This window comes from Mandrillus leucophaeus, unplaced genomic scaffold (genome assembly GCF_000951045.1).
Source record: "Mandrillus leucophaeus isolate KB7577 unplaced genomic scaffold, Mleu.le_1.0 Scaffold106, whole genome shotgun sequence".
NCBI lineage: Eukaryota > Metazoa > Chordata > Mammalia > Primates > Cercopithecidae > Mandrillus > Mandrillus leucophaeus.
In genome coordinates, this window is record NW_012098765.1 from 1,189,725 (window position 1) to 1,203,420 (window position 13,696).

The window sequence follows — 13,696 nt, forward strand, 5'->3', positions numbered from 1 at the left end:
TGACCTCCGCCTCCTGCATTCAAGCGATTCTCCTGCCTCACCCTCCGAAGTAGCTGGGATTACAGGCACCTGCCACTACACCCGGCTAATTTTTGTATTTTTTAGTAGAGACGGGTTTCACCATGTTGGCCAGGCTGGTCTCGAACTTCTGACCTCAGGTGATCCACTTGCCTCGGCCTCTCCAAGTGTTGGGATTGCAGGTGTGAGCCACTGCTCCAGGCCAAGGTCTCGAACTCTTGACCTCAAATGATCTGCCCACCTCGGCCTTCTAGAGTGCAGAATTTTAAAAAAGTGCAGTTGCCACCCACGCAGAAGAGCCTGGGCCTCAAGATTCCAGGATTCTTTTACATCTCAGCTCTGCCAACTGACTGATCATCTGAAACTCAGTTTCTTCTCCTGTAACGTGGGTACAAACCCCCCACTTGGTAAGACTGTAAGAATATTCTGCAGTGCATTTGGCACAGTATCTAGGACAGTTCTGTAGCCCTGGGGACCAGGACCCCAGGTGTTCTGCTGGGGTCAGTAGACCCTCTGCACTTCAATTCCCCGTCACCACCCCCTCCCAGGAATAAGCCTGGCTCCAGACCTGGAAGCCCTAGGAATTCACCTTCAAGAGCCTTAGGTGGCTGAGCCTCTTTTTAGGCCCTCGACTGCCCCCCAGTGGCTGGAGCGGTGCGGCTGCGGGATTGCAGGCCTGCTCTGGACACCTCCACCCTGCTACCTACCTGGGATGTGCAATGCCCGCTGCTGCGCAAATCGGATGCTTGGCATTGAGTTCTCATGTCAATTCTGGGAAATGTTTTCATCCTTAATGGTCAAAAGAGGAAACTAGAGCCCAGAAAGAGGAGTGACTGGCCTGCAGCTACAGTGCAACCCTTTGGGCCTCTTTTCTGAGGCACAGAGCCCTGGAGTGGCTAGGTCCAGGCTGCAGCTGCGTTGCTTGGGTTCAAACGATGGCTGTAGCTGTGGGCCATCTGGCAAGCTACCCAGCCTATGGCTTACTTTACCTACCTCCAAAGCACTTTTAGGCACTTACTTCACAGAGTTGCTGAGTGTAAACAATGATGCTTTTAACATTTTTCTTTTTTTGAAATGGAGTTTCGCTCTGTTGCCCAGGCTGGAGAGCAGTGGCGTGATCTCTGCTCACTGCAACTTCCACCTCCCAGATTCAATTGATTCTCCTGCCCTCAGCCTCTTGAGTAGCTGGGACTACAGGCATGCACCACCATACCCAGCTAATTTATTTTTTGTATTTTTTTTTTTATTTTGAGACAAGTTTCACTCTTGTTGCCCAGGCTGGGGTGCAACTGCACGATCTCAGCCCAACGCAACCTCCGCCTCCCGGGTTCAAGCGATTCTCCTGCCTCAGCCTCCTGAGTAACTGGGATTACAGGCGTGCACCACCATGCCCAACTAATTTTGTATTTTTAGTAGAGACAGGGTTTCTCCATGTTGTTCAGGCTGTTCTCAAGCTCCCAACCTCAGGCGATCGGCCCGTCGCAGCATCCCAAAGTGCTGGGATTACAGGTGTGAGCCACTGCCTGGCCAATACTTCTTAAACTCTTATGCCTTACATTTGGGGACTGCCAACTGACTGTCCAGCAGCAGAGCTACTCAGAGCCAAGGCTCTCCATGGCATCTTGTCCAGTCTCTCAGGAGTTAGCAGGGTTACACACGAGAGGAAGGCTTAGGGGGGAGTAAGGTGCACAGGGTTACATGGGATTAGGGGCAGAGTTGTGATTTAAACTCAAGTAGTTTGAACTTTAAAACCCAGGCTCGGCCCTTTTCAGGAAATGGGTCAGATCCCAGGAATAATTTGGACAGGGGAATCCTGGGAGGTATTGGCCAAATCAGTTTAGTCTTCCCAGCTGGGAGGGACATCTGGTCACAGCGGGCCCTAAAAGGTTCTTTCCTGGCTTGCCCCCCCAGGGGTTGGACAGCTAGCTGCCCACTGGGCACCATTTGGATCTGCCAGCCTGACCAGGTGCCCAATCACGGGCGGAGACCACATCCTACTTGCGTGCAGGACTGCCAAGGTTGGGCAGCCCCCGTGTGGCCACCCTAGGAACTCAACTGATGCACAGGGATCCGCTTCCACCAGCTTCCTACCACTGCCACTCTCAGTGGGCTGGAAGACTGCCCAGATGCAGAGTGAAGGCTCAAGGAACATCTAGCCAGTGCGGGCAGTGCAGGTCAGTTTGCAGTAGAGGCTCCCTGGTGGTCTGTCCTTTTCCACCTTCCAGGGAAGAACATGAACCCTGGGCCCTCTTGCTTTACTCCAGCGGAAGCCACCTCTGCAGCCCAGGCCCAGCTGAGGTCACAGCTTACACAGCCATCCTTTCGATTCTCACTTTCTGAGAATTGCAAAGACAGGATGTGGGGGAGTGAGCCGCAAGGGCCCCTGGGTCCTTCCTCCAAACCCAGATGGGAACTGTTTGACCTGGGAAGGCCCTACTGGCTGCCGGGTACACAGCCACCCAATCACCATGCACCCTCTTCACCCAAGGGAAGGGAGGAGGCGCCTCTTCCTCATGCCCCTGAAGAAAATCAAAAGACCCAAACCAGACCAGGTGCAGTGGCTCACACCTGTAATCCCAGCACTTTGGGAGGCTGAGGCAGGAGTATCACTTGAACCCAGAAACCGGATATTGCAGTGAGCTGAGATGGCGTCACTGCACTCCAGCCTGGGCAATAGAGCAAGAGACTCAAAAAAGAGACCCAGACCAGGATTACGAATGAGGCAATTTATTAACCCAGCATGGTTTGTTCACTAATGCTTCTTGTTGGCAGCTGCCACCTGTGGGAAAAGATGGAAGAATAAAAGTTAGTCAAGGGGGTCTCTGCTGGGGCACTCTGTAACAGCTACCTACTACCCACCAGAAGTGGGCACCCTGATTTGTGGTTTCAAATGCATCTGTCATCTAATTCTCACTGTGGGTATTTCCCCACTTCACAGAAGCGGAAACTGGGTCTCAAGGGAGTGGCTGGGCACAGTGGCTCACACCTTTAATCCCAGCACTCTGGAAAGCTGAGGCAGGTGGATCACCTGAGGTCTAGGGTTCAAGACCAGCCTGACCAATATGGTGAAACCCTCTCTGCTAAAAATATAAAAACTAGCTGGGTGTGGTGGCGTGTGCCTGTAGTCCCAGCTACTTGGGAACCTGAGACAGGAGAACTGCTTGAACCCGGGTGGCAGAGGTTGCAGTGAGCTGAGATCGCGCCACCGCACTCCAGCCTGGGCGACAGAGCAAGACTCTTTCTCAAAAGAGAAGGGAGTGGCGGAGTGGAGTCCACTGGGAGAGCTTTCTCCTTCCAGGCCACCCCCAACTCCTAGAGAGCTGACACCTTCCATTCTTTTGTGACACCTGACTGACTAAAATACTCCAAGGCTCATAGCACGCCTGAGTCAGTGATACAGAATTGAGCTTATGCCAGGCTCTGGGTACTCCTGCTGTACTATAGCTTGCTGACTCCTCACTACCATGCTTGAAGCGGCCAAGAGTAGATTTTGGCCGCAGGGAGGCCAAGACAGGAGACTGTGGCACCGGGGTGTGGCCGCTCTGCCCCAGGGTGTCAGCCAGCCAGGATCTGAATGGAGACCTGGGTTCTGAACCTGCCCCACTATCTCCACCTCTCCCAAGCAGCCCATGTGATGCTCAGTATGCATGAGGACTCAGGGGAAACATCGCAGGCTGACCCGGGGAGGGGGAGTCATCTGCGGGTACAGCTATGCCCAGTGGCACCTAGGCTGGAGTTCCCTCCGAGTTTCTTTTTCTTTTTCTTTTTGAGACTGAGGTTTCGCTCTTGTTGCCCAGGCTGGGGAGCAATGGCGTGATCTTGGCTCACCGCAACATCCGCCTCCCAGGTTCAAGCGATTCTTGTGCCTCAGCCTCCCAAGTAGCTGGGATTACAGGCGTGTGCCACCATGTCCGGCTAATTTTGTATTTTTACTAGAGACAGGGTTTCTCCATGTTGGTCAGAATGGTCCTGAACTCCTGACCTCAGATAATTCACCTGCCTTGGCCTCCCAAAGTGCTGGGATTACAGGGGTGAGACACCGCAGCCAGCCTGCCTCCAAGTTTCTAAACAGCACCAGCAGGAAAGTCAGAACTCTCCTTTCTCCTGTCTTTGGGCAGTGCCCTCCGGAGGAGTCTATCTGACAAAGCATGGGCTTTGGAAATGCTTGGGCAGCGACTAAGGGACCCAACCCCGCCCCAAATGTAAGCCTCACCTGTCCGGCGATTCTGTCCAGGTCTCTCTGTCCCTGAGGTGTCAGTTTGCGGCCCCTGTGGGGAGGGAAGGGTCATGCAGGCCCCCGTGAGCACAGGTCCTGTTTTCAGTCCTCTCCCTCCTGGTTGTGAGCCAGGCTTCTCAAGAAGCCACCTGCCGCCAGCCAAGTCCCAGTGAGGGCCCTAGTCAGGTGCATTCTAACGAGCTGGGGGCAGTAGTGGGAGGCCCCCCTGGGAGCTGACGGGGTGTCGTTTGTGCAAGCATTAGATCAAAAGCCCCGAAAAATCAATTGGGAAAAGTTAACGAGCAGGCTAATGAAAGCAGACAGTCGCTAAATTACCTTCCTGGAGCCTGGGCTAGTCAGCCAGAGAGGTCGGGGTGAGGCCCCTCGCTGTTCACTTTTCTGCAGAATCCCCTGCTGCCAGCCTCTGATAGGAGAGGCCTGAGGGGCTGGGCAGACTATGCAGGACCATTCACTGGGGAAGTGATGACCGGGCCCCAAGGCTGCTCCATGAATGTAGCCCTCCCCACCCTGCTTACCCATCTTGGTCCTTTTCCACCATTTTCAGCCCCTCCAGGGCTTGGAGCACCCGACGAGCCACACTCTTGGAGCCTCGGCTGAAGTGGCTGGGCATGACACCGTTTCTCTGACGTCCCCCATAGATCTTGGTCATGGAGCCAACCCCAGCGCCACCCCGGAGGTACAGGTGCCGCGCTGTGGAAGCTGGGGGTAGTGTGAGAGACAGATCTGAGTTAAGGGTCTTGATCAAGGTCTCCAGTAAACAATTCCTTGTGTATAAACAGCTAATTCTCACTGTTTTATAAGTGAAACTGAAAACACACACTAACACCCAGAAACTGACAGCTCCCTCTCCTCACCCACCCCCCAGCTAGTTCTTCCTTGACAAGCAGCCCTGCACCCTGGGCGGGCACTCCCACCATCTCCAGGACCAACTTCTTTAGTGGTTACTGTCTCAGCAGCACTGCTATTGAATTGAACCTGAGGTTATGTAGGGGTGGAGCCTAGCTGTGACCATCTCCATGGGCCCCAGAGAAGCAGGAGTGAAGGGATCTATGGCCACTCTGGGCCACCTCAGTCTGGAGAGCTCAGGATAACAAGGGCAGGGCAGACACTCCATGCAGTGGATACCCCCAGCTTGGAATGTGTACCAGCCCCTCTGCGGACACAGGGAAGGCTGGCTTGGGCAAGTCCCTGGTCCACCCCAGCCAGCCTCCTTGCCTGCAAAAAAAGCTCTGTAAAATCCAGTTGAGACACCAGCCTCCCCAGAAACACTTGCACGCTTCTATTAACTGGAGCACACATCTGCCAGACCCCGTGCCAAGTGCTTTTCAATCTCTCCACCCCGCTTCACCTGAGGGCCAGGAGGTTACTGTGAGGACTCAACGGGTGTGTCAACTGCTACTCTCCTTTAAAGACGGAAACCAAGGCGCCAGAGGGTACTCACTGGCTCCATGTCACACAGCTCTGGAGGCACTGCCCTGTCCTGCCACTGTGATGGCACTGGGGCCCACATGCAGGAAGCATCCAGATTTCAGCCATCACATGGTCCTGCCTAGGTCTGGAGCTCAGAGCAGTCTGGTTTGTTCCTGGGACCCAGAGATCAGGCAAGTTGGTATGAGTCTGCTCAAGTGACTTCTGTCCTCTAGTTCTAAAGATCAAATGGGGGGAATTGGGGGTGCTTCCGTAATTGCCAAGTGCCAGGCAGTATTGTGTGTGGGGTGGGCTGCTCCTGCCCAGAAATGGTTCTTGCACACCGCTTGTTACCAGCCCCCTCCTGCCCTGAGATCAAGTCTAGATATGGCCAGCCCTCCATATCCACAGGCTCAACCAAGGGTGGATCAAAAATATTCAGGGGAAAAACACTACAATTAAAAACAGTGTAACAATTATTTACATGGCATTAGTGCTTTTTATTTCTTAAATAAAAAAAAAAAAAGGGCCTCATTCTGTCACCCAGGCTGGAGTGTTATGGTGTGATCATAGCTCACTGCAGCCTCGAACTCCTGGGCTTAAGCAATTCTCTTGCCTCAGCCTCCTAAGTAGCTGGGACTACAAGTGTGTGCCATGTCTGGCCTGTATTAATCTATAAGTAATCTACACATGATTTAAAATATATGGGATCAGGCCAGGCGCAGTGGCTCATGCCTGTAATCCCAGCACTTTGGGAGGCTGAGGCGGGAGAATCACTTGAGGTCAGGAATTCGAGACCAGCCTGGACAACATGGTGAAACCCCATCTCTACTGAAATTACAAGAAATTAGCCAGGTGTGGTGGCACACCCCCTGTAACCCCAGCTACTTGGGAGGCCGAGGCAGGAGAATCACTTGGACCTGAGAGGCAAAGGTTGCAGTTAGCCAAGATCATGCCACTGCACTCCAGCCTGGGCGACAGAGTGAGATTCTGTCTCAAAAGTAAAACATCTACATAGGATATATGCAAATATTATACATTTTTTTTTCTTTTTTGAGACAGGGCATCATTCTGTCACCCAGGCTGGAGTGCAGTGATAATAGCTCACTGCAGTTTTGACCTCCTGAATAGTCGGGACTACAGGCGCCGCCACCATGCGCAGCTAATTTGTGAAGAGACCCGGTTCTGCCATGTTGCTCTGGCTGAACTCCTGGAGTCAAGTGATCTGCCCATCTTGGCCTCCCAAAGTGCTGGGATTACAGGTGTGTGTCACTGTGCCGGCCCCGGTATCATTTTTTTGAGATGGAGTCTCGCTCTCTTGCCCAGGCTGGAGTGCAGTGGTGCCATCTCAGCTCACTGCAAGCTCCGCCTCCTGGGTTCACGCCATTCTCCTGCCTCAGCCTCCAGAGTAGCTGGCGCCTGCCACCACGCCTCGCTAATTTTTTTGTATTTTTAGTAGAGACGGGATTTCACCGTGTTAGCCAGGATGGTCTCTATCTCCTGAACTCGTGATCCGCCCACCTCAGCCTCCCAAAGTGCTGGTTATATAGGCGTGAGCCACCGCACCCGGCCTCCAGCCCTGATATTATACCATTTTATATTAGGAATGAGCATCTGTGGACTTGGGTATTGGGGTTCATCCTGGAACCAATCCCCAGCTGAGACAGTACAACCATGCTCTGCTGGGGGCCAAGAGCACAGCCCTGCTGCTGTCTCACTACCTCTGGCATCTGCTCACTTTAAAATCCCCACCTCACTCCAGGACCTACTCCCTACGCCACTGCCTGGTAAGAAGTGCCCATAACCAGGACCAATAGACAGACTCACTTGGCATAAGCCACCCCCCACAATCTTTCTGCCACAGTGACATCACTGGAAACCTCCACCCTTTCAGACCAGCTCAAATGCCCAGCAGCTGCTGCCATCCCTCTGAGCCCTATAGTTGGTTGGCTGTGCCCTGGGGCTCTGGGCGGAGAGCTGCTCTCCCATTTGAACTACAGTACCCAGGACTGGGGAAAGCAGGATAGCTTTTCCTGTTATCTTCCCCTTTTTTTTTTTTTTTTTTTTTGGAGACGGAGTCTTGCTCTGCCCAGGCTGGAGTGCAGTAGCATGATCTAGGCTCACTGCAAGTTCCGCCTCCCGGGTTCACATCATTCTCTTGCCTCAGCCTCCTGAGTAGCTGGGACTACAGGCGCCCGCCACCACACCCGGCTGATTTTTTTTTTTTTGGTAGTTTTAGTAGAGATGGGGTTTCACCATGTTAGCCAGGATGGTCTCGATCTCCTGACCTCATGATCTTCCTGCCTTGGTCTCCCAAAGTGCTGGGATTACAGGCATGAACCACCGCACCTGGCCTGTTATCTTGCTTTTTAAGAGTAAGGCACACACTCCTAAACACAGAGATGCCCAAAGAAGCTGTGCACCAGAAATGGGACACTCACCCTCAGTCTTGTTGGGTTGGGACCAGCATCCAGAGCTGTCAGACAGGGGCTTGAATCCTAACACTGTTCTTCCTCAGGAGGGACACAGGACCCACCCATCCTCCAGGTGGTTTGTGTTGTACTAAAGCAGACACTTTACTTAAAGCTTGAGCATAGTGACTGGCAGAGAACAAGCTCTCATAAAGCCTATTAGGTTTTTTTTTTTTTTTTGAGACAGAGTCTGGCTTTGTTGCCCAGGCTGGAGTGCAGTGGTGTGATCTCAGGCTTACTGCAACCTCTGCCTCCGAGGTTCAACCAATTCTTCTTCTGTCTCAGCCTCCCGAGTAGCTGGGGCTAGAGGCGCCTGCCACCACACCCGGCTAAATTTTGTATTTTTAGCAGAGATGGGCTTTCACCATGTTGTCCAGGAGGGTCTTGATCTCCTGACCTCAAGTGCTCTGCCGGCCTCGGCCTCCCAAAGGCCTATTAGGTTCTTTAATGGAGGCTTAAATTTTTCTTAAGGCTGTATAAAAACCTTTTAGCACGGAGAACCTTCGTCAGATAGTACAAGCTCCTCCCTTGCTATCCCAGTTCATGCTAATTATTTTTTTCTGACCCACTAGAAGGGAGAGGGTTATTAACTTCACAAATTGGAAAATGTAAGAGTTGAAATGCTGCGTTCTATTAAAACACTGACCTTTTTCCTCAACCCCTAGAGACCCAGGTTCCAGCATCACCTTTTGAAGTGGAGCTGCACAAATCCAGGCCACCCTAGCTGGTACTCATGAGGGCCAATTGCGAGCAAGGTGCTGTCACAAATGGGTTCTCCTCCAGTTCCCTCACACTAGAGGCCTTCTGCTCCTCTGCAGTGTGCATTCTTAGGATGGCAACCCACGCCTCTCAGGAACCCCTGCCCAGGAATCACCCCGTACCTGGAACTGTAGCGGAGGCTGCCCCTCTCCACTCTACTGTGAGTTCACGGTCAAGGGAGAGCAGTTGTGTTCCTGCTACACCAAGAGGGAGGGTCCCTCTGGACTTGAGCATGGGGCAACCACCAAGCACAGCGTCTCAGGAGTCATCACAGCTCAGCAAAGTCCAGACCGTGGTCCCATCCCGACCTACTGAGTCAAACGCAGGGAAGAACTCCTCCCCCAGCACAGTCTAGCTGACCCTTCTCTGCCGAACTTGTAAGAAACCACTTTCCTGACCTTGATTCACCTCTTAACTCACTTCTGCGATGCCTCCCAGATCTCGTTATTTCTACTATCACAGCACAAGTGGGTGCCCAGCTCCACGAAGGAGCCAGAGATGGACCAGCCTCCAACCTACAAGAAATATTTTCAGGCATCTCAATTCAGTGGCTGCTCTCAGACGCGCACCAGGACACCAAACGTCCCCATCTTCAGCAAGTCCTTCAGAGAATTAAGACAGCAAGAGCCTTGTCCAGTCAGATGTGGGAGCTCATGCCTGTAATCCCAGCACTTTGGGACGCTGAGGCAGGCGGATCACAAGGTCAAGAGATCGAGAGCATCCTGGCCAACATGGTGAAACCCCGCCTCTACTAAAAATACAAAAATTAGTTGGGTGTGGTGGTGGGCGCCTGTAGTCCCAGCTACTTAGGAGGCTGAGGCAGGAGAATTGCTTGAACCTGGGAGGAAGAGGTTGCAGTGATCCGAGATGGCGCCACTGTACTCTAGTCTGGTGACAGAGCAAGACCCTCTCTCAAAAAAGGCTGTCCCAGGGCTACACTGCACCACCCCCTTCATAAAGACCCATGGCGGCCATCCCTTGAACGTCCAGTGAGAGCAAGTCTTTGCGGTTCTTCCTCTACCCTGCCCTGCCCCTACAGCTCTGCTCCATTTCCAGACCACCCTCAGGAGGGCCCCATCTTCTGCCATGGGCCTCTTTACCCCTAAACCCCAGGATTAAGACCTGTCTACCTCACACTCATTCCTACAGGTCTACATAATTTGGCCCTGCTCAGCAGGGCCACAGCTTTAGCACACTGTAGCCTCAAATCTGACGGAGCCAGACTCTGTGAGTAGAAAAAAAGGGAATATAGCAGGGAATCTAGTTTTGGACAGAGCCGCCCTGCCAAGCCCTCCCAGGGTGACTTGCTGCAAGTCACTTTGCCTGTCTGCACCTCACCTTCCTCTTTGGTAAAACAGATCACTCCCATGACTAGTATAAGCTGACTGCCAAACTGGGTGGAACATGTTAAACTCTAGAATAGAGGCTGGTAAACTTTGCCTGTAATCCTGGTGCTTTGGGAGGCTGAGGCAGGAGGACTACTTGAGCTTGGGAGTTCAACATACTGAGACTCCATCTCTACAAATAAAAAAAATTAGCTAGGCATGGTGACTGGTAGGCACCTATAGTCCCAGCTACTTAGAAGGGTGGGGCAGGAGGATCACTTGAGCCCAGGAGGCTGCAGTGAGCTATAATTGTGCCACTGCACTCCAACCTGGGTGACAGGGCTAGACCCTGTCCCTGAAAATAAATAACAAAGGGTCAGGTAGGAAGTATTTCAGGCTTTGTAGGCTACAGCTTCTGCCACAACTACAATTCTACCCTTGTGTATGTAAATACACGGGGGTGGCTATATCCCAACAAAAATATACATGATAAGCCTCTGGTCTACCACACAACCATCCTATGCTGCAAGGACAGCTTGGGCAAGTGAGGTGAAAAAGGGGCTTTTGGGGTACTCCAAGTAACAGAGACCAGTAGGCAGGCAGAAGATGCACATCCTGCCTGAAGTTTCCAGGCAGGGCCACTGTGGGCTGCAACCGACCACAGCAACTCTTACCATGACCAGCAGATGCAACTATGTTTATTATCCAAGGTCTTAATCCCTCCCCAGGTTAAAAAAAAAAAAAAGTACGAAAGACATATACAGTCCTACTTTGGAGGTATTTGGTATGTGCAAAATGTGTCTTCATCCCAGCAAATGAGAAATGCTATGAGATTATTTTTCCTAATCCTAGATCCAAAGCTGCTTTGACCTACTGACCCTTGAGGCACTGCCAAAGCAAGATGGGGGGACAGGTGGAAGGAATATGTCTCTTCCAGGCCTTGTCACTGCTGTGCGCCCAGGAAAATCAGCTTCTCTCCATCAGCCCCATCTTCTGTCTAAAAAGAACGGTGGGTAGGTGAGATGCCAGCAACCCTACCCACCGCAGCAAGTTCATCTTTCAGTCCTCAGAGACCGTGGCTTGAGTTATGCTGGTCCTCTGTGCCCACTCTATGGCCTGAAAGACTGGGCTGCATGGCCATCTGAGGCACAAGTGTACCACCGATCTACAAAATGCTTCATATTCTGAAGGGCCAAGCAACCTGTACCAAGGCCAACTCTCCAGGGTCATTGAGGACTTCCAAACCCTGCTTCTCACCTACTCCTGCTTCCACCTATCTGGAGACAAGCCGTGGTCAGGATGGAGCCCCCACTTCACAGAGAGAGGTTTAAGATTGCAGAGGTGGAGGCCCCTCAGTGGAGGTCCACGCTGAAGCTGTCACCTTGACATAACACAGTACTACCACCGCCCACCCTGTTGGGTCTTCCTGATAGTTAAGATTTAGTGAGTACTGAAACGTCAAGACACGTGAGAACTAACATTAGTCAAGGACTAGCGTTGTTATTGGAAGATCGAAAAGAGATGGGGCTGGCACGAGGTCGCAGAGTGTCCATAAGGTCAGAAGTTAAGATTTAAAGTGAAGACTGACCTGACCAGATCTCCAACCATTTAGTTAGCAACAACCTGTTCGAGACATGGAGAAGGCCAACTTGACGATCTGAGCAATAGTAAAGATAACTGACTTTTTCCTGAATAACTGTTATGCAACAAGACACGTTCTAAACACTCTGCTTTAAATTCATTCAATCCTCGCAATACTCTCATACTGGTACAATAATTAGTCCCATTTTGGGGATGCGAAAGTGGAGGCACAGGCAGGTTAACCAACTTGCCAGAGGTCACACAGCCAGATGTAAAAGACGGACCCACACCCAGGGGAGTCTGACTCCACGTATATAGGAAGGATTAAACCTTCTGTAAGCAAAATATGAACACTCAACTGTCTCTGGATTTCCCTGAAGGCTCAAAGCCACAGGTCCTCCTCTAACAAAGCTCTTAGAATGTAATAAAAACTTGGAGTCATCAAGTTATTGAATGTCATATCACACAAAGCAAGTGACGACCCAACCAAGGGTTTCTCTCCCTCCTGGGCCAGGAAAGAACAGAAGAGACAGAGAAGTATGGTTTGTGCCAAGGGTCACCCAGCTCCCCACTCTCCAGCCAGACCCAACTTCCTCACCAGCTCGTGTGTAGAACCAGTTCTCATCGTAGGGAGCAAGCTCTTTGTGCTTGGCTAGCTTGACGGTGTCGACCCATTCGGGGACTTTCAGCTTCCCGGACCTGAGACCAAAACAGCGAGAAAAGCATGATTCAGTCATCTCCACAAACTACCCCGTATCTCAAACGCCCTCCCCTCAACACAACTATGGTGTGTCCAGAGTACAAAGAGAGGCTGGAACCGGAACACAAGCCAGGCCTGATACTGAAATGAGCCACGGAGGCCCCAAACAAGCCTCCGCTGCCAGGACTGGCAAACACTGGGGCCCGACGGGCAGGGCCAAGGCGATAGCCTCCACTCGCTTTGAACCTCAATCCCCAAACTCACTTTTTGAGGAAGGCTGCCAGAGCTCTGACGAACTCCTGCTGGTTCACGTCTTTTACAGTAACTCCAGGCATCTGCGGGAGAAGGTCAAGCATGTGAACACAAGCCTGGCGGAGACGACTGCCAAGGACCCGGACCCCACCCCACTCCTTTCGCTCCAAGGCATCTTAAACCGGGGTACCCCCGTTACTTCCCACAGCCCCCTCAATGCCGGGCCCCGGCTCCTGCGGGTCCGAAGGAGCTCACTGACGCCCACGGCCGCTCTGGATCGCACTAACAAAGCCCAGCCTCCACGTGTGAGGATCCTGCGCGAACCCACTCTTCAGCCCTTGGACTCCGCACGCCTCACGCACCCCGCCGCTGCCCCCCAGGGCCCACGCTCGGTTCCCGGACGGCGCTGACCGGGCATGTCCGGGCCTGCCGCTCGCACGTGGCCGCGGCTCCAGGGGGCGGGACGGGCCCGCGCCGAGCGCCTCCGGGCCCTCAGGCACGCGCTCTGAGACTGCGGCGTCCGGCCCTGACGCCTCGCACCCGGTCCAACTCGGAGCACCCGCTTACCGTGCGGCCTCCGCGCTGCCAGCCAGGGGAAAGGGAGCGACGGGGTTTCCCGGGCGCACAAGTCGGGCGTCGGATCTCGCGAGAGTTCCGAAAGCTCGCGATAGCGGGGGTGGTGGGAGTAGAAGCTGAGGCTCCGCCTCTCTCAGGGCGAATGTGGATTCGTCCCCGCCTAGAGGAGAGGGTGTGTAGTGAGAGGTGGAGAGGTAAAGGGGAGGGCCAAGGGGTCGGGCGTGGACGTCTGGGTTTCCTCCCGCCTTTCCTTCTCCAGGAGTGTAATAGAGAGAGGATAGAGAGCTCCTGTTCGGAGCTGGGGGAACTTGGCTTCGTTTGTGTCGTTCGTGGCTGGAAGGAACAATGGTGGAGAAGCCTATGAAGGCGA

The 13,696-nt window shown here is 53.0% G+C and overlaps 1 protein-coding gene across 3 annotated transcripts; it reads right to left on the minus strand.

The window, feature by feature from the left end:
- Positions 1–2,729: 2,729 nt before the first annotated feature.
- On the minus strand, positions 2,730–13,696 carry RPS19 (ribosomal protein S19). 3 transcript variants are annotated; one of them, XM_011983170.1, is made up of 6 exons: positions 13,318–13,696; positions 12,763–12,833; positions 12,397–12,497; positions 4,771–4,954; positions 4,232–4,286; positions 2,730–2,797 (listed from the first exon to the last, which is right to left on the minus strand). In XM_011983170.1, the coding sequence occupies exons 2-6, from the start codon at positions 12,831–12,833 to the stop codon at positions 2,771–2,773; spliced, it is 438 nt and encodes a 145-aa protein (XP_011838560.1). In that variant the 5' UTR covers positions 13,318–13,696; the 3' UTR covers positions 2,730–2,770. The 3 variants fall into 3 exon arrangements, with proteins under 3 accessions (XP_011838560.1, XP_011838566.1, XP_011838574.1); XM_011983176.1 differs by having other exon boundaries at positions 13,162–13,352; XM_011983184.1 differs by lacking the exon at positions 13,318–13,696 and adding an exon at positions 13,113–13,155.

Excerpts from the sequence above, each read along its gene's own strand:
- RPS19 (XM_011983170.1), bottom strand. The coding sequence starts at position 12,833 with ATGCCTGGAGTTACTGTAAAAGACGTGAACCAGCAGGAGTTCGTCAGA. Across the intron at positions 12,498-12,762 it reads CTGGCAGCCTTCCTCAAAAA|GTCCGGGAAGCTGAAAGTCC; the intron begins GTGAGTTTGGGG and ends TTTTGGTCTCAG. Across the intron at positions 2,798-4,231 it reads TGGACAGAATCGCCGGACAG|GTGGCAGCTGCCAACAAGAA; the intron begins GTGAGGCTTACA and ends CTTTTCCCACAG.